Here is a 25,015-nt window from a genome sequence, read left to right as displayed (position 1 = left end):
CTCACGGGCAGCAGATGCGAGGCACGGATGGTATGTGGAAGAGCAAAAGAAAAGAGAAGACAAACCTGTAGGCAAATGATACTTATTTATGCGAAAAATCATCTCTAAAGATTTAGAGCAGCGTATTTGTCATGCTGTACCTTTTCAGTCAATCAACCAGCCATGCTTTTCTAGATCAGAGAAATCTACTGTCCACCCAGATGTCTTCTTGGGAAACAATGCTGAATCAATGATGCTAAGCAATTTGCTTTCCTTGAACGGGAATGTTTTTTGTAAAAGGGCATATGCTCTGGTCTGGAGCAGGTACACTATCAGTGGGTGAAAGCAGTAGTACTGATTAGCACTTCCTCTTTAGTTCCTGAACAGAGTTGTAAAGAAATGCTTACTAACGGTTTTCGCAGGTGGCAGAGAAATATTTGTTTTTGATCTGTCACGTTTAACTGGAAGCATGCAAACAGGTAGGTCATGAACCCCCAGTTCAAAGAAGACACTGACAAAGAACTAGATGTGTGGGAGACAGCCACAATCTCAGAGAGCAGATAATTTAGCGGGGCAATTAAGACATGTACTCAGATGACTTAAATATAAGGTGGATTGTAGTAATAAGAGCCATAAGGAGGTATACATAAATGCTGTAGGAATGGAGGGGGAAGGATTATGTCCAGCTGGAGCATGAGGGGTTTACAGGAAGGATAGGCTGATGTGTAGGAAAAGGATGCAAGACTTTCTAGGAACTCAATGGCAAGAACAAAGGCATGTAAGTGAGGAATTGGGAACTGTTCAGATTAACTGGAACAGAGACTTCATATACTGGAGAGAAAGGAAACCAAACTGGAGGGTTGATTAGGATTAGATGTAGAGAGTTTTAAATGCCAGGATGATGGATCTAGACTTTATTAGTAGAGGAGGCGAGGTATTAAAGATTTTTAAACACTGTTTAGGGAGGTGAGCAGTAATGAGCTGGGTGGCTGGTAGGACAGAATGGCAGCTAGAGACCACGCAGTAGATGACCATAAAGCCCCACACCACCCACTGTGATATTAAAGGGAAGATAGTGGGTCATCTGCCATTACAGTTGTGCTTTCTGATGAGGTCTGTGCTTTAAATGTGCAAGTTGGCCTTTTGAGGAAAAACTCACTCTCCTATAAAAGGGAAATATTTATTATGATGACATAGACACCACCATATACAAAGTACAGTCCTCTAACACCCTGAAATACATACATGCACACATTGTACATAAATTTATATTATCAATATAAAAATACATCATTAACATCTCTAAGGACGGCAAATACAAAACCAATAAATATCACAATTCTAAAACATCTACTTACATTAAGTGCTGGTGAATAAGATGACAGTAAAAGGAAGAGGCCAAAGCAGACCAAAAAACCAACTACATAGCTTCAGTTTACAGACTGGAGTTGGTTTGGGGGAGGTATCCCAATGTTCTCCATATGTTTCTCAATTTCCCCAAGCACTTAGAAGTGCCTGACGTCATCAACTCTCAAAAACAGAGCAAAGTTAGAATTTGACATTATGGCACTAGTTTTTGCACACCCCCCTTTCTCTCTCTCTCCCCATCTTTCACATTCTTTAACCGCATTTAAGATAAAGGAATGTCAATAATAAGCTTTACTTAAAATCAAAGCCTCTATAGCCTAACCTTCTATATAGCACCCAAGCAGAATGTTTTCCTTCTCATACTCTCCTTTATGTCTTGTGTTAAATTCCACCCCACTTATCAATAGGTAAAATTGCATGGATGGTCAAATGGTGCAAATGAGAGAAAAATCCAACCTTAACTCTAGCATGGGAAACAAGGCAGAAGTGTCAGAAAATGGTTAATGAACCAGCTATTAAACTGAATAGTTTTGTGCCCTAGCAGACACTCGGGACCAAAACCTTGACCACAACATTCCTTGTGTCCAAACACCAACACACTACTGCCACATGGATGCTCTTTTCATAAAGTTTAGGAAACCCCATGTGCTTCTACAAACAACAGAGCCGGGGGCTGGCTTATAAGACAAAATAAGGAGAACATGTATAATCAATTTTACCCACGGGCTAGATTTTCAGGTTTTAACGTAGAGACAGATAACTGGCAAAGAGCTCCATAAGAGTTGTAAAGTCAGGGAATTCTCTTTTTCTTGTGTGTGTGTGTGTTTCTGTCACATGGGTGGAATATCTAATCTGTGCTGTGAGATGGGACAAGGGGGGCAAAACATTGCCACCATTCCACAGCACATTCCTTTAAGGTCAAGTAGAGTTTCTAGTTTTTAATCAAATGGGAACTCCTGCAAGCAGTCCCCTTCTCCTATCTTTCAGGCCACACTGACTTTCTCACTTGAATCTGTAACAGATTAACTAGAACTCAAAAGTCCTTTCTGTTACCTTTAAGTTGGTCTGGAGGTCTAGAACCCAATGCAACCCTACATATGCCTTTCACTGTACAAGCTAATCCCAGGAGGGACCTGATTCACAGGGATCCCCTTCCCTGGAGTCAGACTGATGGTGGGGGCTGGGAGGTGGGGAATGCAAGGCATTGGGGGATGGGACTCTCTTGAGAGATGTAGAATTTTAAAAGCATTTCTCCAGCTGGGGATTCCTGGAACCTAGTATACAGTGGTGAGCTTGCAGGCCAAGCTGCATGGTCTGGTCCAGAATCTAATTGGTCTCTGGTCTCCTTGCATCATAAACACCTCCTAAGAGATCAAGTACAATTCAAAAGAACTTGTCCCATCAACACATCTCAACTGACTTTGCTATCACTGAATCAAATCAACTGTAAGATCCTGGAGCTCCAGAATCATTTCCGGAAACGAGAAAGCAGGACTTTGACCTTTAAGAATGATATACCTTCTGGTGTTACCAACATCCGAGGCTGAGACGGTCACAGTCTAGAAGCTGAATGAATAACTGCACCACAGATGCTTGGATAGAGCAGATTCTTCTCTTGCCGCCGAATGTCCTCAGAAGCGCAGAGTGCCAGGAGCAGGGGAGAGGGTCAGTCCTGGAGGTGCACCCTCCGGCCTCTGGGCAGGAAGCAGTGAGGTGCACATCATCAGAACTGCACTGGGAGGGAAGCATGGTTCCAGTCCCCAGGGCATCCTGTCCACAAGTAGCTGCTACTTCTTGGGCTTCTCTAGAATGTTGAGGAATTTCCCCCGTGTCATCTCTCTGGCTGGAATCACAAAGCAAATGAAAGATAAATGAAGACCTAAAATCTGAAAAAGCGTTCACAGGAAGACTTAATTTAAGAATGCAGATTGATTTAAATTGTATACAAAGTTGCTACCATAACAGATTCAATCTCTACTAACCTCCAAAATGGGAGAAAAACAAACCACTATTGACAACAAACTGTACCAAACTGTTCTGAAGTTGGTAATTACTATAACGCGCAGGCCAGCTGGGGAAATCTTTATCATTTACCCTTGGGTTTGCTCTTGGAGGCTAAAATCCAACCAAGATTAGATTAGAGTCTTTTCTGGATTGTGGGTCTCTGGACATTTATAATCTCAAATCAAAATTAGAGATTATTTACCCCATCTCTCAGCAGTGGTAGTCCCTGGATACTGTAATGTAACAGAGTTTATATTCCCTCAGTGCAGCTCATCTGTGGATGGAGTAATAAAGTAGGGTGTATAGGGCTTTGGTCTTCTCTCTCTTGGCATTGTCAGTCCTTAGATATTTAATATAGCCAGGCAAGGTTTATGGGTCTTTTTCTCACTTTCAGCACCATCAATCTTTGAATGCTGTAGTTACAAGAGGGTTTATACAGCTACTTTCCTACATATGAGGCTCTGAAATGAAAGTAAAACATTTCTCAGTTACAAGACCCACTCCAGAAGCCCCCCATTTTAGCTCTGTCAAGCAAATCCTCAAAAATTGTACGTGGCATAACCCCCTTCATCCTCATCCCCACAAGATCATCTTTTTATGTCTCTTAAATGGATGTAACAGTGCTGAAAGTTTCCGATGGCTGGCCTGGGGGCCAGAAGTCTTCTGGAACCATGCAGTGAACACACAGCAGGCTATGGTGCCCTGTGGCTTCCAAGGACATGTCTCCATCTTGGTCAAAGGAGTGAGGTGGCTAGGGAGGCACCTGCAGGGGTGAGAAGGACCTTCACCCTAGCCTCCTTGCTTCCCTTCCCCGGTGCAGAGCAAATGGTGCTAGATGAATGGGCTCCCACTCCCCCACCCCACCATCTACATTTAATAGTTCTTGGTTCATTTGTACAAGGAAGAAATAAAACAATACAAACTTTGTAACCAGGAAAGCTTTTGGTAACTGCAGTCTATACATTCCCCATCTTTCACAAGTTCCAAAGCTCCAACAAAGGGAAAGGAAATCCCATTAACTAGGAATGGAAGCCCCAGCGTTGGGCTTGTCTCATGTGCCCTCAACCGTACCCTGGCCCAAATCAAACTGACCATTCCTTCCTTAGTGGGTTTACGCCAAATCCCATACATACAAAGTTCCTATAAGACTTGCAATTACTTGTTGATATACTTGTCTTCCTCCATGGAAGTCGAAGAACTGAGGGCAGAGATTGTGTTTTATTATTCTTTTTATCACCAGCACCTAGCATAGTGCTGGACCCGGTATCTGCTGAATAAATGTTGGCTGGATGAATGATAATATACAAAAGAACTAGAACCAAGTAGGAACAGAGTAAAGTTAGTTTCCTTCCATTTCACAGACAAACAATAAGACTTGTTAGTGACCCTCATTGCTCCATTCTCTACATTGTGGGATTCTTTTAAAATTTACCTTGCTTATTCGGCAAGAAAAGTCATTTCCCTTGATGGAAGTAGTGCCAGATTCATGGAGAGATCCAGGGACAAGGACTAACTACTCTAGAAGAAATCCAAACAAGTATTTTATTGCCCAGGGGAGGGAGCATGGATTTCTTTCAGAGAACACAGGATCTGAATGCAGTTTAAGTTCCAACTCTAATATTTATCAGCTGGGCGAGACCTTGAGATGGGAAAGATCTCTGCGCCTCAGTTTCTTCATCTGTAAAATGAGTAGCATATTAATGCCACCTGCCCCGCCCCCTCGGGTATTCAGCCATGATCATGCTGGGTATAGTGGTATTATTAACACAGCGCCTTTCAGAGGAGGGTAAGTAGTCTACTGCTTCTCTTGCATGCAGTATTTCCTAAGTGAATAAGTGAATGAATTGTGATAAGGGAGGCTAGCAATCTCGAAAATCCCATTCCTTGGAATCTTTTCCCTCAGCCTGATCTATAGGAATTGACTTAGACTTTTGGCCAGAGTGGGTCGCATCATTTATTCCTACTTGGATAGGTTTTCTGCCTACTCTCCAGTGCTTATTAATGAATTTAAACACAGTATCAAATGATCCTGCAAAGTGGCTAGAAGCAGGTGCTCTGGAAATCAGACTTGAGTAATACAATACTCAGCTGGGTAGAACAGAGCCCTGTTCCAAAAATCCTGGGCCAGGAGCACTGTACTGATCTTACTAATTATTTCTGCCTACTGTCCTTCATGTCCCACAACTCTTTGCTCTTTTCTTCCCCAAATGGGAGAATGACCAATATTTTAAGACTTAAAATTTTACAAGACCCAATCTATTCGAGGGATCAAAAGGATTTAAAAGGAAAAAAAAAGGATATTCCAAAGTCTCTCAGTGGCAAGCTCTCCTTGAATTTAACCAATCCTTTTTAACAACCCCCCTTCCACTCAGTCATTCCTCCCCCTTCAACCTAATTAAGTACACAGAGCTGCAGCGAACCACCGTAAAAGTAGAAGTATTCCAAAAGACATCATCTTTTACGTGGGAGGGGTGAAAGTTTGCCTACTCGCTGTTCCTATATAGGAGATACGCAAATTTGTGACACAGCTAGCTGCTCCCTAACAGAGGGCTGTGCCCTACATATCACATCCTAGGCACCAGCCCCTTTTAGTGCAGAGAAATTGCTGTGAGTCAGGGGCTGCTCCGGAGCACATGCCCTCCTGTTCACTTGTCATCAGAGATGTTAACATCTCTGATTAATTCATATACCCCTTATATTATTCCTCATCTCTTTATCCTTGGCTCTCCTGTTCTACTGCAATGTAAAGATTCTTACCGACCTGCTATAGTAATCACCACCCGCTAACTACACACCCCCCCAAACCTAGTGAAATTGTTTAGCGATGCCAACCGCGCTTTTAATTTGCAAGACATCAGACACAGAGGTAATTTATACCAACATCTGTTCGTTTTTGACTTCTGAAACAAACTCACACATGCTGCTACAAAATCCCATTAGGAGTAGGGAGACAGCCTTCTGCTACTATTCTGTATTCCTCTTCTACACAGACACACAGACACAGACACACACAAACACACACACACACACATACCCCTTCCAGTAGGGTTTATAATGTAAATGTGTTTTACTAGAAAACTCCCACCAAGGATTTCAAATCTCTTTGGGAAAAAACCTTTAGAGAAATCTATGCTTGCTGACAGAGGACAGTAAGGTATTTCTATGTCCTCCTGCCTAGTTCCATCCCTTCTTTCCAACAGTTACCACTTGGTATAGTTCTTGCACTAATGACCAGGGTAAGATTACATACTCTTCAGCTTGGCACTTCCAATTCCTGCCTTCTCTCCTGCTTCTCTTTTCCCACAATGTGTTAGAAGACGATCCTGGGGACCATAAAGTTGCTAGAGAAAGTTTTATCTGGAGTTAACAACATTTCTTAACTATTTTCTGGTTCTGGATTGATTCTCTAGGATTACAAGATTCAACAGGAAGGCAACACTGCTACCACAGTCGAATCACTAAGCTCAGAGGGATCCACTGGTCATCAGCCACCAGTGTATGCTCTGCAGAAGAGAAGCATGACCTCCACGTCAAGTCATGATTTACAGGCCCTCCTATGCTGGGCACAGACCATAAACTGAGAAAGCCATAGTCAGGACTCTCACCAAAGGGTGAACATGTGAACTGCTGCTGAGTGTGGGACAGGGGACACATTTAAAGACAGCAAATGGATAAACTATAATCAACTTCCAGGTTGATGCAGTTTCTGTCACCCCTTCATAGTTTCCCTAGGGCTGTCAGGTTCACAGCAGCTGTAAATACCTGGGTATACTTCAGAGAGGTCAGGGCGGAAGGGAGGACTCCATTCTGCTTGCTGTGAAGGTGGTGTGTGCTTTAATGTAATCTCTTCTTTAGACTCTCCAATTCCGCCATCCTACATTTAGCCTTGCCCCTGGCTCCCTTTCCACAATGACTATCCCCAAACTGTCTTCTCTGCGGTAAATCTTCCGGTGGCTGGTTGAAAAAGATTCAGTGGTACAGACTGATTTCTCACCAGTGAGGGCATGAGGGATTACCAGAGGCACCCTGGTTAACGAGATTGGGTGCAGAATCTCTCACGAGACCAGCCCTCTATGCCAGGGCTTTGCACCTTTCGCCCATGACATATGGGTTTCATTATAGAAAGATTTTCCAGATTATAACTTTGAGGCAACTGCCTGATAAAATTCTGCTTGGCTTTCATATAGGGAACAATGTAAAGATTAAGTAACTTTTAATGACATGGAAGAAACTCATAGCATTTGGTTTGCAGTTCCAATGCAAACCACTTTAACTATTTATATTGTGCCTCAATATAATTAAATCAATATAAATAAAAACATTAGCGAGGCGGATGGTTCTCTCATATCCTGAAAAGCAACAACTGGCTGTTTAGGAGACTCTGAGTGGCCAGGAAACAAAGGAGACAGCATAACGCTGTGAAAAGAGCAGGGCATGCATGTATTTATTTATTTATTTATTCATTCATTCATTTATTTATTTTGGCTGCGCTGTGTAGCTTGCAGGACCCTAGTTCCCTGACCAGGGATTGAACCCGGGCCCCCAGCAATGGAAGCGTGGAGTCCTAACCACTGTAACACCAAGGAATTCCCGAGAGCAGGGCTTTTAGCATTGGACAGGCTTGGATTCAAACCCCAGCTCCTACACTGAGCCTGAACCACCGCGGGCAAGTCACCCAAGTCATCTCTCTGTGTTTCAGTCACCTCATCTGTTCAAGATGGGATTAATACAAGGGTCACACAGGCATTCTGTAAATGCTAGCTACTGTATGACTCTTTCTTTCATGTCAAACAAGAAGTTTATTTAAGCAACCAGATACTTGATGGGAAAATTAGCTAGGATTCATTTCGTTTAGAGTAATTTATCCCTGCTTAAAGACAGATTGCCTTACACGTAACAGCTATGTACAAAAAGTTATAAAACTGCCCTGGGTTTTACAGTGATAAAGTGAAAAACATTAAAATTCTCCAATGGAACAAGGTATGCAAGGATTTTTGTTTGTTTGATTTCTGTTAAACAGTGAGAGCAAAATAACCTACTTGAATATGAAAGACAAGGACTGAATGAGCACGCCACTAATGGAGAGAGGGGGGACTGTTACAGAACCAGAATTCTGCCCCAGTTCTTGTCAAGCAAAACATAACACTGGTCATTTAGCTTAAAAAAAAAAAAGCCAATATGCTTGTGTACACTAGTTACTTCAACTACAATAAAGACGTGAGGAAGGGGTATATGAAAGAATAGAGAAGTCCATACTGTAGTAGTCAGGATGTGGGAGAACCAAACTGCAGTCTTCTAACTGCGAAGGTCTTCTTGGTCTGTGGGAACTGAGATCTGGAGTAAAGAGCAAGTTCCCTTCATATCAGACACCTCCTGTCTGCTGCTGGAACACACTGACAGCATCTTGGCTACCATAGTATGGATTTCTCTGTTCTTCCATGTACCATTTCCTCACTCCTTTACTGTACTTAAAGTAACTGGTGATGTACACGAGCATATTCCCTTTATTTTTTTTTTAAGCTAAATGACCAATGCTATGTTTTGATCGACAACAACTGGGGCAGAATGCTGGTTCCGTGACAGCGCCCCCTCCTCCATTAGTGGCATGCTCATTCAGCCCTTCTCTTTCATAATCCAGTAAGTTATTTTGCTCTCACAGTGTGTCTGTTTCATGAATTGGCTGCCCATTAAGCTGGAATCTGACCTACCTCAAATGACAAACCCTGTCATTCACAGTAAGCCTTCATTAGTTTACTAAGTGGCGTATGCTTAATCTTAATCTGTGCGCCACAGAACTGTCCAGCCCCGCCACCTTCAAATTAATATGATCATTGTTCTTAGCCTCGACTCCTTCCTTGGGTTTTCCATCGGTCATGGGAAACAACAGAGTCTCCGCAGCTGCCATTTCACAAAAGAGAAAAGGTACCAGGTCAGTACCGAATGCGCACACAAGCAGCACCAGGAGTGGCAAAAAGAGGATGAACTATTTATTTTTTAAAGGCTCTCAAATGTAAAACAAAGGGAAACATGCCTGACTTGCATCTGTGTAACACGTATACTCTGGAGGTTCAAACCTGGGTGCTAGTTAGAGGCAGCGACCTTCCTTAACTACACCAGCAGCTTCTTCTAGCAAAAAGGAGCACATAAAACCCTAGTTAGTTCGGTTTAAATCAATGTGCTAAAAGGTTATCTATTTAACTAGATTTATAGAAGGTGTTTTGTAGAAATGATGCCATTTGTTATGATTACAGTTTTGACTTTTTTTTAACAATTATTTTTCAGTTGAAGGCGTTCTAATTCCGCTGAGGGACCTCCTAGTCATGAGTGTGTGCTATGCAGAAGAGAAGCATGAAGGGGATGGATGAATAGTTAAGTTAGTCACGTACAGAGCCTACCTACTATGTACTAGGTATTATGGAAAATTCAAATAAATGAGAAGTGGCCTTTGAGATGGAGCTATCTAGCTGTTCACAGGTGCCTTGGTACATCAGAGGAGAACAAAGGAAACCAATGTGATTTACAGTGCTGATTTCTCTCTCACAGGAATGAGAAAGTTTTCCTGTCACTCCGGCATAGGGCCGGCGTACAGCAGAGCAGTTCCAGGCAGGCCCCCAGACTGAGATTCTTCGCCATGCTCCAGTTCAGACCTCCACAAAAACCTATCACTAAGTGATCAATAATTCAAGTCAAGGACTAAGCACTTTATAATGCCTCTGATATGAGAGTGGCTGGGGCCACTGTCAAGAGCAGAAGGTGCTATGAACTGAGCATGGTGTTCCTGGATGAGAAGGAACTCTCTTGGGACCTCATTTGAATACTTGGTGGCCCTCAGAAAATGGTGTAATTGTAATATGGTCTACTGACCATTCTCAGTCAACTCTTGTGGGAGAGTCCACTCAACGTAAGAGTTTATGGTAGAGGGACTTCCCTGGTGGTGCAGTGATTGAGAAACCGCCTGCCAATGTAGGGGACACAGGTTTGAGCCGTGGTCCAAGAAGATCCCACGTGCCGCAGAGCAACTAAGCCCATGCACCACAACTACTGAGCCTGCACTCTAGAGCCCGTGAGCCACAACTACTGAGCCCGTGTGCCACAACTACTGAGCCCGTGTGCCACGACTACTGAAGCCCAAGCGCCTAGAGCCCGTGCACCACAAGGAAGACCCAACGCAGCCAAAAATAAATAAATTTAAAAGAAAAGATTTTATGGTAGAAATCTCACTTTTCTCTAAAATATATAAAAGCAGCATTTGAAGGCAGACAGAACAGCCTTAGGCTTTTGCCCAAAATTCTTTGAGAATGAAATAATATCTAAGAAAAAAACAGTCTGGATGCTACATCCATGACCAAACTATCATTGACTATGAAAATCTTCATCCTAAGAATTCTCAGAAAATCCTTTTTGGGGCACACTTCCCAGATTCTCTTTCTATTCAGTGTCTTGTCTCTCTAACATGACTTTTTCTTCTAAAAGAGTGGGGTGGCTAAGCACTATGTTCTCTCCCGTGAATTCAGGAAAAGATAATTTTATATCAAACATTTTTTTTTCAATTCATAGCAAGGGCCACTTCCAGAGAATGTTTTATCCAAGAAGTAATATAAAAAAGAAATGCCAGGACTCAATGTACAGTTAAATGCATTTGGACAGTTCCAATATGGAAAATAATTTTAATGGCTTTTCACAACAGGGGGAAAAAAAGGACAGAAACATCCAGCCAACAGATTTATTCTCAGAATATAAACCATCAAGCAGGAACATAAAATACGGGAAGTGTCATCCATGATGCCTGAAGGCTGAAAGAAGTAGAAGAATCTTAATTGTCAGGTATTTGAAAAATGCTGTATTCAGGTGAAAGCCTATGTTTCTCCATCAACTCTCCTTGCTCTGCCCTCTTTCAAGAGCAAAACAAGACTAGATTTCAAATATTCAACCCTTTTTATCATCCTTCTCCCTACTAAAAAACAAACCAAAACAATAACAACAAACCCCAAAGATTTGTGTTCAAGAAATGAGACCTAAAAACTTCTTATTTGTATTTTGTTTCCTCTTCAGAGGGCCTCACAGGCCTATTTCAGTTGGTTCCACTTCCAAGGGTAAACTCAGTTGAACGAACAGCAATGAGATCAAAGAAATGGATTAATACACTCGGGGCAAACTTTTATTAAATACTCATACATTTTTGCAGAACATTCACACTTCAGGGCCTTCACGTAGTAATACATCGTGGTGAAACACTTATTGTGACCAAAGGCTAGTAGCTTCACACAGTCTTAATTTCCTCATTCATAAAGTGAGTACAGCAATAATAATCTATCATGTAAGGTTAAGAAAGAACTAGTCAAACTGATTTCATCAGGACACAAAATATTTTGCCCCAAGTTAGAGTAATTTATTCACAGGCAATATCCCACTCCCAGGAAAATCAGACCAAGGTCACAGTATAGATGAATTTCAAAGGACTTGGATATTAAGAAAATCCTCCTGCTTGGAACATCCCCACCTCAAGGTGCTGGCAGCAGCAAACGTCTACAGAGGATGGAGGCCCCAGTCTTCTTGACCCACAGGGCAGGGAAAGAGTTACATCTTCACATTGCGAAGCCAATGAAAACCTCTCTTGATTATAATTTAGATAAGAACCACTGGATTGAATAATAATGTCTGAAACTCCCCTGGCTGTTTCACCTTGAGACGTCCATCACTGGGTTAAACATGATGCTAATTGCATTTGGATTGATTAATTTCTCTCACTCCTGTCTATTCGAATAACGCTTAACAAAATAATCATAGCACCCAGAGCCAAATCTTTTCCGTCAAAGGAATGAAGCCATCAGAACAGGCAGAGATGAAAGAAATGAAGATGACCCGTAATTACAGCTACGGTGATATCATTACCATATTATACGAAATGAGTGTGGGGGGAGGGGGAGGAGAGGGAGGAGGGGCTGAGATTATTTATTTTTTTTAATGAAACGCTACGATCTAAGAATACAGATTTGATATCAAGTGGAACACAGAGAAATATAGAACTTTAAAAAAATACAAATCTTGCTCATGAAATTGCAAAATCCGACAAACACTGAGGCCCAAGATACATCAAATGTCTTGGGCTGTGAGCAGGTATTATTCATGCCACTATTTTTTCACCACAATATCACTTTGCTTATGACTTACATAGAGATAGAAGATGCTGTCTTGATACCACAAGCACTCCTATAGTTACTGGAGAATTTTTCTTTAAGCCAGGGAATAAGATCATTTTATTGTAATTTTGTTAGAGGTGGCCTTGTTTGTAAAATTAGAATCTGACTTTTAACTGCAGGTAGTTACAGTTTAAGATACCAAAGAAAATGTCTATGAATCTTCACGCATGGTTCATCTGACAGTAGTATGGACTTAACTCACCAGAAAGGAAGAATATATTTCCCTACTTTCTTGTTGTTTGATATGACCTTTTAATATATATGATATAGAAAAACCTATGATCGCATAGGATTTGAACTTTGGTCTGAATCTATCGCTTATTAGATGGTGCTCTCTGGTAAATTATGTAGCCTCTTTGTGCCTCAGTTCCTTCATCTGTAAAATAGGGGATTAGTACCTACCTGAGTGGGTTGTATGAGACTTAAGACAATACATTTAAGTCCTCAGTAAGTGCTGGCACAAGAAGAAATTTCCCCCTAAGATTAATTTTATGGCTATTTACAGAACCTTGAACGTGTTTTTGTTTTTGTTTTGGTCAGTCTGCAAGGCATGCAGGATCTTAGTTCCCTGACAAGGGACCTAACCCGCACCCCCTGCAGTGGAAGCACCTCGTCTTAACCACTGGCCCGCCAGGGAAGTCCCTTGAATGTTTTGGTTATTTCATTTAATGAAGTTATTTCAAATAGACACTGTAAAGTACCTTGAATATAGATTTTAACAAATATTTGTGAAATAAATAAATAGGATACTTAGAAGATGCATTATTCTAATAGGCTAGAAATATCTGGGGGATATTTTTGCTACGGTATTTTATTTTATTTTTAAAATTTTATTTATTTATTTTTTAACATCTTTATTGGAGTATAACTTTATAATGGTGTGTTAGTTTCTGCTTTATAACAAAGTGAATCAGCTATACATATACATATATCGCCATATCTCTTCCCTCTTGCCTCTCCCTCCCACCCTCCCTATCCCACCCCTCTAGGTGGTCACAAAGCACCAAGCTCATCTCCCTGTGCTATGCGGCTGCTTCCCACTAGCTATCGGTTTTACATTTGGTAGTGTATATATGTCCATGCTGCTCTCTCACTTTGTCCCAGCTTACCCTTCCCCCACCCGTGTCCTCAAGTCCATTCTCTAGTAGGTCTGCATCTTTATTCCTGTCCTGCCCCTAGGTTCTTGCTACGGTATTTTAAACAGAGAACCATCATTAAGTTGAAAACAATAAAAACAGATATTGAAATTGTTTTACTTAGCTTGGACAAGAAGACATGTTTTTCTATTTTGTTATATAACAAATACTCCCAAAGAAAACAAGCATATGTATTCTGAATTTGTAATCATTCAGTAGTAAATGTGAACAGTGCTTTAAAAGAAAAAAAACAAAACACTGTATTTCTGCCAGGTTAAAACAAGAGTCTAAACCATTTACTATGTTAACTCGGTATTCTCTGCTTTCTTTCTGGGTAAGAGAGGCAATGTATACAGTAAAAAGGATTTCTCTTATCTGGCTTTGGAATTAGATGGGTCTAGCTTTGATTCAAATCCCAGCCCCCCCTCCCCCCCCATTTACAGGTGTTAAGACCTTAAGCAAATTATTTTTATGAGCATCAGTTTTCTCATTCATAAAATGTAATTATAAAATAGACTTTGCAGTCTTGTGAGATAAAATGAGGTATGAAAATCCTTTATATTGCCTGGCGTATAGTAGGAAAGTCTATAAATGGCAACGTTAATCATTTTTTTAATCTGTCAAATCTCAGTTCAAACATCACCTTTTCAAAGACGTCTTCTGTGGTCACCCTATCCAAAGTGAGTCCTCTTGGTTACTTTCTTTCATATCAACACATTTACTTCCTTCACAGCACTTACCAAAATCTGAAATTAACTTTGTTTATTTCTCTTCATGCTCCTTGAAGTTCTACAGAGCCTCCTGCTCTATCCCCAGCAACTAGAACAATACCAGGCACATGGGAGGTGGTCAACTATATATCTATTGAAATAATTTATTCATATATGAGGAAAGAGGAAATCTGCTTCCTTTTCAATTCTTAATTCAATACTGTGCATAAGAAATTTTTGTCCTAGTAAAATTACCTATGTTTTTGACCCAGCAATTTTACTTCTAGGTAGCTACCCAAAGATACACCAGCAAAAATATTACATAGGGTATTCAGATTCCTATTCATTTCAGCACTATCTGTAATAACTGAAGATTGGAAACAACTCAAATTTAGGGAAGGGACTCCATACTACAGAGTACTGTGCAACTGTATGAAGGAATGAAGAAGAGACCTATATATTGCTATGGAGCGATCTCCAGAACATACTGCTGAGCGGAAAAAAAGCAAGGCGCAGAACACTATGTATAATATATTATCTTATGTGGAAAATTAGGACATGGAGAAATACACAGGTATATTTACTTATATTTTCAAAAGAAATAATGGAAGGATAAAGTTTAGTATTTGTTTTTCTAATAAAGATGGTTACCTAGAAGAGAAAAAGAGAGGGGGTAGGATAGAGGTGGAAGGTAGACACTTTGGATGCACCTTATTTTATATGTTTTACTTTGGGACACCATATAAATATTTTATACATTAAAAAATTCATTAAATAGAAAAATGGCAATCTCTAAAAGTGGAAATAAACTGAAAATAACTTGAATCTCTAAAATTTGGCAATAACCACACAGTACAAAAGTTTAAATAATTCTAAAAGACATATTCTGACTATATATCCCTACAAGTACATATCCTAAAGATATAAATGAGGCACAGAGAAATCTTAAATTGCATTCAGCAGTCTTGTTGTTATATGTAGTTAGTTCTTTTGATGCTAGTCTCATTGTGGGTTAAAACATAAATAATTATGTTAGTTATTAGAAATCAAGATTTCCAGAGTAAAAGACATACTATTATAAAATCAAATACATTGTATATGAGAAAAGAATCTAAAAAAGAATGAATATATGTATATGTATAACTGAATAACTCTGCCGTGCTCCTGAAACTAACATAACGTTGTAAATCAACTAAACTCCAATAAAATTAAAAATAAAAAAAAACCCCGAATACATTAAGTTAAAACCCTTAAACATCTTTTTTTTTTTTTTTGCGGTACGCGGGCCTCTCACTGCTGCGGCCTCTCCCGTTGCGAAGCACAGGCTCCGGACGCGCAGGCTCAGCGGCCATGGCTCACGGGCCCAGCCGCTCCACGGCATGTGGGATCCTCCCAGACCGGGGCACGAACCCGCGTCCCCTGCATCGGCAGGCGGACTCTCAACCACTGCGCCACCAGGGAAGCCCGCCCCCCTTAAACATCTTTAATTTAAACTGGGCATATTGGTAGGAACACAATTTCTTTTTCTGTTAAAAAACAAAACAACAACAACTCATTTACCAACCCTGTCCATGGAAAAAGCCCAGAAGCAATGACGGTCCAGTACCAATTAATACTCTTAGTACTTAGATTTCTACTAAAATGAAGATTTCTACTCCCAGGGTTCCTTGGAGAAATGGATAAGATTCTAAGTCTGAAGTAAATGAACAAGGAATATCTTGACACGCTGAAAGGAAGGGAGTTACCAAAGATTACTAGGGTCATGTCAAATGACACAGAAGTCAGCATAAAGGGGTGTCCACTAACTAAAGATGGGACAGTTTTGAGTGTCAAAAACAATAATGATTATAGTGCTTAGAAATACATTAAATAGTATTTTAATGTATTATATTTAATATAATATTAATATAATGTATTATATTAAATTATAATACACTAGTATACTGTTTTATATTTAATATATTATATTTTACTATAATGTTTCTTAAAAGCCCTCAGTCACTTCAACTCATTTCATGTTCTGAAAATTGGTAAGTAAAAGAGGGGGAAAATCAAGCATTTTTTCTGCCTTTCCTCTTTGGACCACATTTCAGGGAAACCAAATAGTTGCTGATTTATTAGAATAGTAATCATCATCATTATTATTATTATGGAAAGAATGAGACTGATACCACCTAAACCCACTGATCTTCACTGAAACTAGAACAAATGAAGGTCCTGTGTTTCATATGCAACAATAGCAAGTACACTTATGAAGCATTCTTGCCAAAAAGACTGACTCCGAACCCACTTTATTCTCTAACTCTACTAGATTACAGGAAATTTGGGGGAAGAGAGGACCATGTGGAATGCTACCACCATGAGAAAAATCATCCAAATTTAAAATGTGGGAGGTCCTCCTGGACAAACAACCCAGTTTCTTCAGCAATTAAATAGCATGGGGCGGGGGGGATAACCTAGAAGAAGAGTGTGCTTATAGAGAAGATGAAGTGACTGAAGACTGATGTCAATCAAATGCAATGTGTAGACCCTGTCCAGATGTTGACTCATACAAACCAACTGTGAAAAACACAATTTGTAACCAAACTGGACATGGACTATAAGACGTTACTAAGGAATTATTATTTTATGTTGTTTGGTGTAATAATTGTGTGTGTTTTTTAAAGGCCTTCTTGGTTAGAGATACATACTAAATTATTTATGAATGACATGGTACTAGGATTTGCTTTAAAATACTCCGGCCAACAACACAACCACAACAAAAAGTGTGATATAAGGGGGCAGAGATACAACAAGAATGGCAGAAAGTTGACAATTATTGAAGCTGGGGATGGGTACGTGGAGTTCATTATAGCATTCTTTCTAGTTAGTATATGCTTGGAAAATCTCCATAGTAAACAGAAAACTTCACCAAATGCTTCTCTGGAAATACAGCTTTTCCTCATTATCACTACATATCATAATATAATGAAGAGTAGGCCAGGGAACAGAGATGGGGATAATTAATTCTGCAGAGGACTTGGAAATGGATGGACAGGAAAAGCTGTAGAAAGGGGGTGACTTTTCATGTCATGAATGTTTATTTCCATTGTTAAATTCTTTGGATGAGGAACAAATGACACATGACCAAACAATCAAAAGCAGATTACATATTTTTTAAACTCTACCAAATCTAACTCAGGTTAAGCCTAATAATAATAAGCTGCTGCCTTCCAACCTTTATTTAAGAAATCATACAGACAAATCTAAGAGCACAATTTTCAATTTATTCATAAAATAGCTATGAGGGGAGCTCTCTGGTTCAACATTTTGCTTCTAAAAAATTCTTTGGGAGATGGAGAGAATGAGTCTTTGGTCACTCATTTATTTATTTATATAAATTTATTTATTTATTTATTCTTGGCTGCGTTGGGTCTTCGTTGCTGCGCGCAGGCTTTCTCTAGTTGCAGCGAGCGGGGGCTGCTCTTTGTTGCGGTGCGTGGGCTTCTCATTGCAGTGGCTTCTCTTGTTGCAGAGCATGGGCTCTAGGTGCGTGGGCTTCAGTAGTTGTGGCTCGTGAGCTCTAGAGCACAGGCTCAGTAGTTGTGGCACACAGGCTTAGTTAGTTGTTCCACAGCATGTGGGATCTTCCTGGACCAGGGCTCAAACCTATGTCCCCTGCATTGGCAGGCAGATTCTTAACCACCGTGCCACCAGGGAAATCCAAGTTACACATTTATTGAATCTTCTCATAAAAAGCTTTAGGGTTGCTACAGCAGAAATTAACACATTGTAAATCAACTATACTTCAATAAAATTTAAAAAAAGAAAGCTTTAGGGTTGGTAGCAAGCCTAACTTTAAGGCTGAGGCCAGTCCAATAGCTAAAAGGAATAGCCTAATCTAAACAAAGTTACAAAAGGAATAGCTTAATCTAAACGTTCACTAGTCCTGTTAACTTTCAGCTAGTTTTTCCTCATACTATCAACAACTGTGAATATAAATGACCTCAATAATCCTACTTCACTTTGATCACTCTTTTACTTCACAGATGACGATTTATCCAATTTTAACACAAATTACTTGTTCTACCCGATAATTTGATTTTTAATTGTTGGCATTGTGGTTTCACATATGTATGGTTCATGTTTTCAACTTGACCAGACAATAAGTTCATCAATGGTAGACACTTTTAAAGATATTTTCCCTAACAGACTTGGAAAAAATACCCAATATATAGTATTTATCCAGTAAAGCTTAATTTAAAAATCCTCTTTTTCCTCTAAAATAATGTAGTAGTACAAATGTACAACAATTACTGTCTTCACTTGATTATGAATTTCTTTTAAAACCACATCACATCAAGGTAAGAACTTGATCGTATGACGTGTCTACTTAGGAAGTCATATTGAGATAGGCTGGGACCTGGGACCTTTTACCGGAGTGCTTTCACCTGGACTAACATCTCTTTGAGTGACAGAATACAAAGAAACTATAAGGGACTAAAAACAACTGCACACGTGCACAGTTGGGGCAATTATGATCAACAGGATTCAAAAAGGCCACAAACCAACTGCCATTTCTGAGGTGCTGAGAGCAAAAGCAGGGCACTGTGCAGGATCCCTGTACATGGCACCACTAAAGGGGTGGGCAGATCACCTAAGCTACACCTCCTGCCCAACCCATGGACCCACCCCTGTTGTTACCCCTTTTAAGGACCCAAGCAGCTCCTCTCAGAGAGAGAGCAAGAGTACCTGTCTCTTGTTTTCACTCCCTTGTACTGCAGCACGAGCCCCAATAAAGCCTTGACTGGAATTCTCATCTGGCCTCTTATCAATTTCTATTGAATAAAGAGTCCAAGGGCCCAGGTCCATAACAATATGGTAGTGGTTATTTACCTTGTGAGTAGAAATTACAGCTAGTTAACCTTTTTTTCAAAATATCCAGTTTTGATGTTTCTGAAAAATCTTATTTACAACATATGTGAATTATTAACATAAAAGAATTAGAACACAAAAATATCCACAGCCAGAAAATTATATTATACTGTGTATAATAGTCTGCTTCACTGAAACTCGAGTTTAACCTATACATAGTTAACATAATAATAGGCATGTACTGAATGAAAAAAACACTCTTTCATTGATAGTACAGGTCATAATTTAGGATCTTAAAAACAACTTATGTGTGATCAATACGGCAAAATATAATAGAAGGGGAAATATGGTTAGATACTATATAAACATTTACTATAATGCTTAATAATTAAAGTTAAAATATCTTTTTCATTAATTTTATTTGCATTCAAACCAAAAAAGAAGCGAAAGTGAAAAGAAGCATTTTATAGATGCTAGACCACTGGCCTCAAAATCAAAGGTCAGAGTTCTAAACTAGTTTCATCAGCTAGTCAACAAGTTCTAACTGCTCGCCCATTACATACTCTTATGCTTGCAGATAATGAGACACCAAGAGAGATCAACCAATCTTCCTTAGAAAAACCCTCCCCTCCTTTGGGCACTAAAGTTTGCTCATCAACAGCTTAATTGTGCTCTGTGTAGATACTTGTAGAGAGCTTTGCAATTATGGAGTACTTTTTTCCCCCAAGACCTTAAAAAGAAAGTTAGGTGGGGAAATCAGGAACAGATCCTATTTCAATATAGTAGAAGTTTTCAGGTAGGTTAGTTAGCATTTATTACCTGTATCAGTGGTTCTCAAGGCATGGTCCCTAGACCAACCACATTAGCATCACTTTGGGAACACGTTAGACATACACATTGTCAGGTCTCCATCTCAAATCTACTGAATCAGAAACTCTAGAGGCAGTTCTAATTGATTACTACAAGAATTACTAATAAAATTTTAATTTTATTAAAATTATGATCATAAACCATATTTCTTACCATAAAGTTAAAAGTAGAAGAGAGGGGCTTCCCTGGTGGCGCAGTGGTTAAGAACCTGCCTGCCAATGCAGGGGACACGGGTTTGAGCCCTGGTCTGGGAAGATCCCACATGCCGTGGAGCAACTAAGCCTGTGCGCCACAACTACTGAGCCTGCGCTCTAGAGCCCACAAGCCACAACTACTGAGCCCGTGTGCCACAACTACTGAAGCCCGTGCACCTAGAGCCCATGCTCCACAACAAGAGAAGCCACTGCAATGAGAAGCCCACACACTGCAATGAAGAGTAACCCGCGCTCGCCGCAACTAGAGAAAGCCTGAGCACAGCAACAAAAAATAATTAATTAATTAATTAATTAAAAATCATATTAAAAGTAGGAGAGACTATCTGCTCTATGAGCAACAAAGGGAGAAATTAAAATTCAGCCAAGGATTAGAATTTTTACCAAAACTTCAGCTCTATCTCTAGTGCCATGCATTATGTTTAATGTTAAGGTTATAATATAATCCTTAACCTTCCTTGAGAATCTGTCAGAAGACAGACTGGAAAATAAATAATTATCAAGTCATGTCATCCAAGCTATAAGAGGAGTATATAACACATTATGAAGACAGACACGGGGATAATTAATTCCGCAGAAGGTTTGGGTTGGATGGACAGGAAAAGCTTTAGAAAAGGAGTGATATTTGAACTGACCCCTTAGGAATATACTGTCTAGGAACACCCCTGCAAGCTAAGGACCGCTCCTTTTGAAATGCTTTCCGCTAGGCCACTGGTGTAAAATGCCAGTGAACATTATGAAATAGATCTTAAAGTAAGCTTTAAGTACCCTCTTAATTCCCAGCATCATTTGGGATTTCTTGTGGATACCAAAGTAGTATAAGAAATGGCCCTGCTTTAAGAAGTTAAATCACAAATAACAAATTTGATCTATCCAAAATTTGGCAGAAACTAAACCAATTATAACTATTCACCATATTTGGTTAAGCAAAAAGCTGTGACAGTCAACAACCAAACAACAGTTAAGTCAAGTGACTTGCTCCTAAGTCGTTTCTTTTTGTAGATTGATGTTTTTGCAAGACTTTTTAAAAAATGGAGACAGCTACCATGCTTTTATTTTAAACGCTTTATTTAAATGCTTTTATTCTTATTCAGAAGAAATAATTTATAAAGTCCAGGGTGGAGAATAATATCCTAATGAGTTAAAAATCCTGTGCTTGTAAGATCAACCTGAAATAATTCCATCTAAAAACCACATTTTATTTTAGTTTATAAATTTATTTATTTATTTATTTTTGGCTGCATTGGGTCTTCGTTGCTGCACGCGGGCTTTCTCTAGTTGCAGCGAGTGGGGGTACTCTTCGTTGCGGTGCACGGGCTTCTCGCTACAGCGGCTTCTCTTGTGGAGCACGGGCTCTAGGCACACGGGCTTCAGTAGTTGTGGCTCTTCGGCTCTAGAGTGCAGGCTCAGTAGTTGTGGCGCAAGGGTTTAGTTGCTCCGCGGCATGTGGGACCAGGGCTCGAACCCGTGTCCCCTGCATTGGCAGGCGGATTCTTAACCACTGCGCCACCAGGGAAGTCCCTAAAAACCACATTTTAAATCATTTTTTTTCCTCTCTATTCATGTTGATTCTAATAAACTAGCATTCCTGTAACCAAACATACCTAACACTCATTTTTTTGGTAGGTAGAGAGACTATAAAGGCTAGTTTTCATAATTTGCTAAAAAGTTTATTTTAAAGACTATTTATTAAGTCCCTGGTACTCTCTAGTTCTGATTTGATTTAGGGGTACTATTTCTAATAAATCCAGAGTTGAGTCAAAGGCCAGAAGACAATGTGAATAAAACACTTAAATAGTCCTACCATTAATCACATTCTTTGAACTGCTTTCTTAATGATTACCCAAGTGCAGCTTGAGTTACTGGGTACATTCACTTCATCTGTATAATCAGTGATGTGTCTTTGAGGCTAAATGTCAATACAGAAATGAATTTCTATGTGCCAGAAACATTCTATTCTTTCAAAGTTTCACTCTATGCAAAAACAAAACAAGAATATATGACCGAGATTAAAAATAACAACAAAACAGAGGGTATGACCTATTGTTGTCATTTAGCCATGACAGTCAGCCAACTGTAACTGGATTCACAATAAGCCATTCTTCTCCATTCTAGCTCAAGATATGAAATATCAAACTCTAGAGACCTTTAAATGGAATCCAGTACTGACAGTGATGAAAGCAAAAAGGTTTATGTTTTTGCTTACCCAGTCAGTTTCTGAGCGACTCAAAACGACAAATGAGAGACCAATAAATGTTGTTACCTTTAAGTTTAGCAAAATGTATTTAGATCACTGGGTGATATATATTGTACTCATACTAAGTTAAAACTATATCCAGGGTATCCCAATGCAAAACTTATAATATACAAACACACCCCCACATCAAAAGAAAGTTTAAAATGATGATGACACAAAAACTTGCACACAAATGTTCATAGTAGCATTTTCATAACAGCCAAAAAGTGGAAATTCCCAAATGTCCATCAACTGATGAACAATGTGGTATATACATATAATGGAATATTATTTGGCAATAAAAAGGAATGAAATCCAGAGACAACAAGTAGGTAGTGATTACTTAGGGCTGACTGGGGAGTGGGAAGTGGAGTCAGGGGAATGGGGGTGGCCACTAATGGGTATGGGGTTTCTTTTTGGGGTGATGGAAATATTCCAAAATTAGATTGTCATGGTGGTTGCACACTTCTGTGAATATACTAAAAACACACTGTACACTTTAAATGGATGAATTTTATAGTATGTGTAAAATATCTCACTAATGCTCTTTTTATAAAAATGGGTGATGTGTAGAGCTGTGCAAAAATTAAATGCAGAAGAATAAAAACTCCCTTGGACTCAAGTGAAACCCCTGATAAAGAGGCTTCGCACAGGGAAGATACAAGCTAACAGAACCTGGGTTTCTCCACTGAAGACATAAGCATCCAGTTCTTACCTCTACCCTGAGGCACAAAGAAAAATAGCCCTTTCCTCCTGGACTTGTTCTTGCTAAAGAACTAACTGAAAGTCTAACTAATCAACATTCTTGATAAAACTGAGTGTTGGGACATTACTGCCAATATACTTCAAGAGAAAATATACTTCATAAATCAATTGTTTAAATTCAGATTAAAGGACTTCCCTGGTGGCGCAGTGGTTGGGAATCTGTCTGCCAATGCAGGGGACATGGGTTCAAGCCCTGGTCTGGGAAGATCCCACATGCCAAGGAGCAACTAAACCCATGCTCCACAACTACTGAGCCTGCACTCTAGAGCCCACAAGCCACAACTACTGAGCCCGTGTGCCACAACTACTGAAGCCTGCATGCCTAGAGACCATGCTCCGCAGCAAAGAGAAGCCGCCGCAATGAGAAGCCTGCGCACCGCAACAAAGAGTAGCTCCTGCTCGTCACAACTAGAGAAAAGGCCGCGTGCAGCAACGAAGACCCAGCGCAGCCAAAAATAAATAAATAAATTTAAAAAATAAATTCATATTAATATCAGAATTTGTATTTATGTACTTTTTGAAAGCAAAGATACTATATATATATATATGTTTTTGTGTGTGTGTGTGTGGTAGGCAGGCCTCTCACTGTTGTGGCCTCTCCCGTTGTGGAGCACAGGCTCTGGACGCGCAGGCTCAGCGGCCATGGCTCACGGACCCAGCAGCTCCGTGGCATGTGGGATCTTCCCGGACCGGCACGAACCCGTGTTCCCTGCATCGGCAGGCGGACTCTCAACCACTGAGCCACCAGGGAAGCCCTAAGATACTATAGTTTGAATTAAAATAAGTATAGTACTTGGATTACTTAGACACTATGAATAATTATTTGAAAAATGTTCCTTTTGTTTAATGACTAAATATTCATCCCAGGAAGTCAGAATGCAATTAAATTTAATATAAGTAGATTAGATTAATGCAAATGCATTAAATGCAAAAGCATTTAACAAAGCTATATATTTAAACATATCAAAATCCATGAAATGAAAGATTAAGATTTCTATGAAAACTAAGTAATCCTCAGTATACGTAAATAATTGGGTAAATGTAATAACTGAATTATCAATCCTAACTCAGATCACAAGCAATAAAGATAATTTTATTTACACAAAAGCATTTAATTGTAGGCTTTCCATGTGCTCATTATTGTGCTATTCTCTGAAGATAAGAATAATACTGATGGTTCCGTTTTTTTTTAAATTGGTTCATTCAATATGTACTTATTGAACACAACTTCATATAGGATTAGTAATGCTCACTTTTTTGTATTCATATTTTGAAGAGATTAAAAGATTGAGAAAATCAGTACACAAGTTATTTGTATAGTATAATTTCTCACAGGGGCCATAAAATTGTCACACTAGTTACTTGGTTGCCGTTCAGTCCTGTGTGGCTTTTTGAGTAGGATCATTTTCTGATCTGAACACATTCTTACATTCTTAATATATCGGTGAAGCAGAGTTCTCACTTGTTCTAATTAGCGCCATCCTTGATGCTGACTTGACATTACGCTTCTTACCTCTTACTCAAAACAAACTGTACTCTGCTCCACACATATATAAAACCTGCTCAGTCCTAAATTCGACCTAACTGGCATCACTGTAATGTTAACACATTTATTACACATTGTTCAAAATTTAGAGCTCACCCAGGGAAGAGTCTGTGCTGCTGAATGGCTAAGAACCAC

At 39.6% G+C, this 25,015-nt stretch overlaps 1 protein-coding gene across 3 annotated transcripts in view; it reads right to left on the bottom strand.

Moving 5' to 3' along the window:
- Nucleotides 1-1,145: 1,145 nt before the first annotated feature.
- Nucleotides 1,146-25,015, bottom strand: part of LIN52 (lin-52 DREAM MuvB core complex component) — a 120,281-nt gene continuing 96,411 nt past the window's right edge. For 2 of the 3 annotated variants that reach the window (XM_060295046.1, XM_030831696.3), the window contains exon 6: nt 1,146-3,190. In XM_060295046.1, the coding sequence (XP_060151029.1) occupies nt 3,135-3,190 (56 nt within the window). In that variant the 3' untranslated portion in view covers nt 1,146-3,134. Of the gene's footprint in view, nt 3,191-3,553; nt 3,813-25,015 lie in introns of all 3 variants that reach the window. The other variant, XR_004034148.2, reaches the window with a different exon arrangement.

Source organism: Globicephala melas, chromosome 2 (genome assembly GCF_963455315.2).
Source record: "Globicephala melas chromosome 2, mGloMel1.2, whole genome shotgun sequence".
NCBI classification, from domain to species: domain Eukaryota; kingdom Metazoa; phylum Chordata; class Mammalia; order Artiodactyla; family Delphinidae; genus Globicephala; species Globicephala melas.
This window is presented reverse-complemented; position numbering and strand designations above follow the sequence as displayed.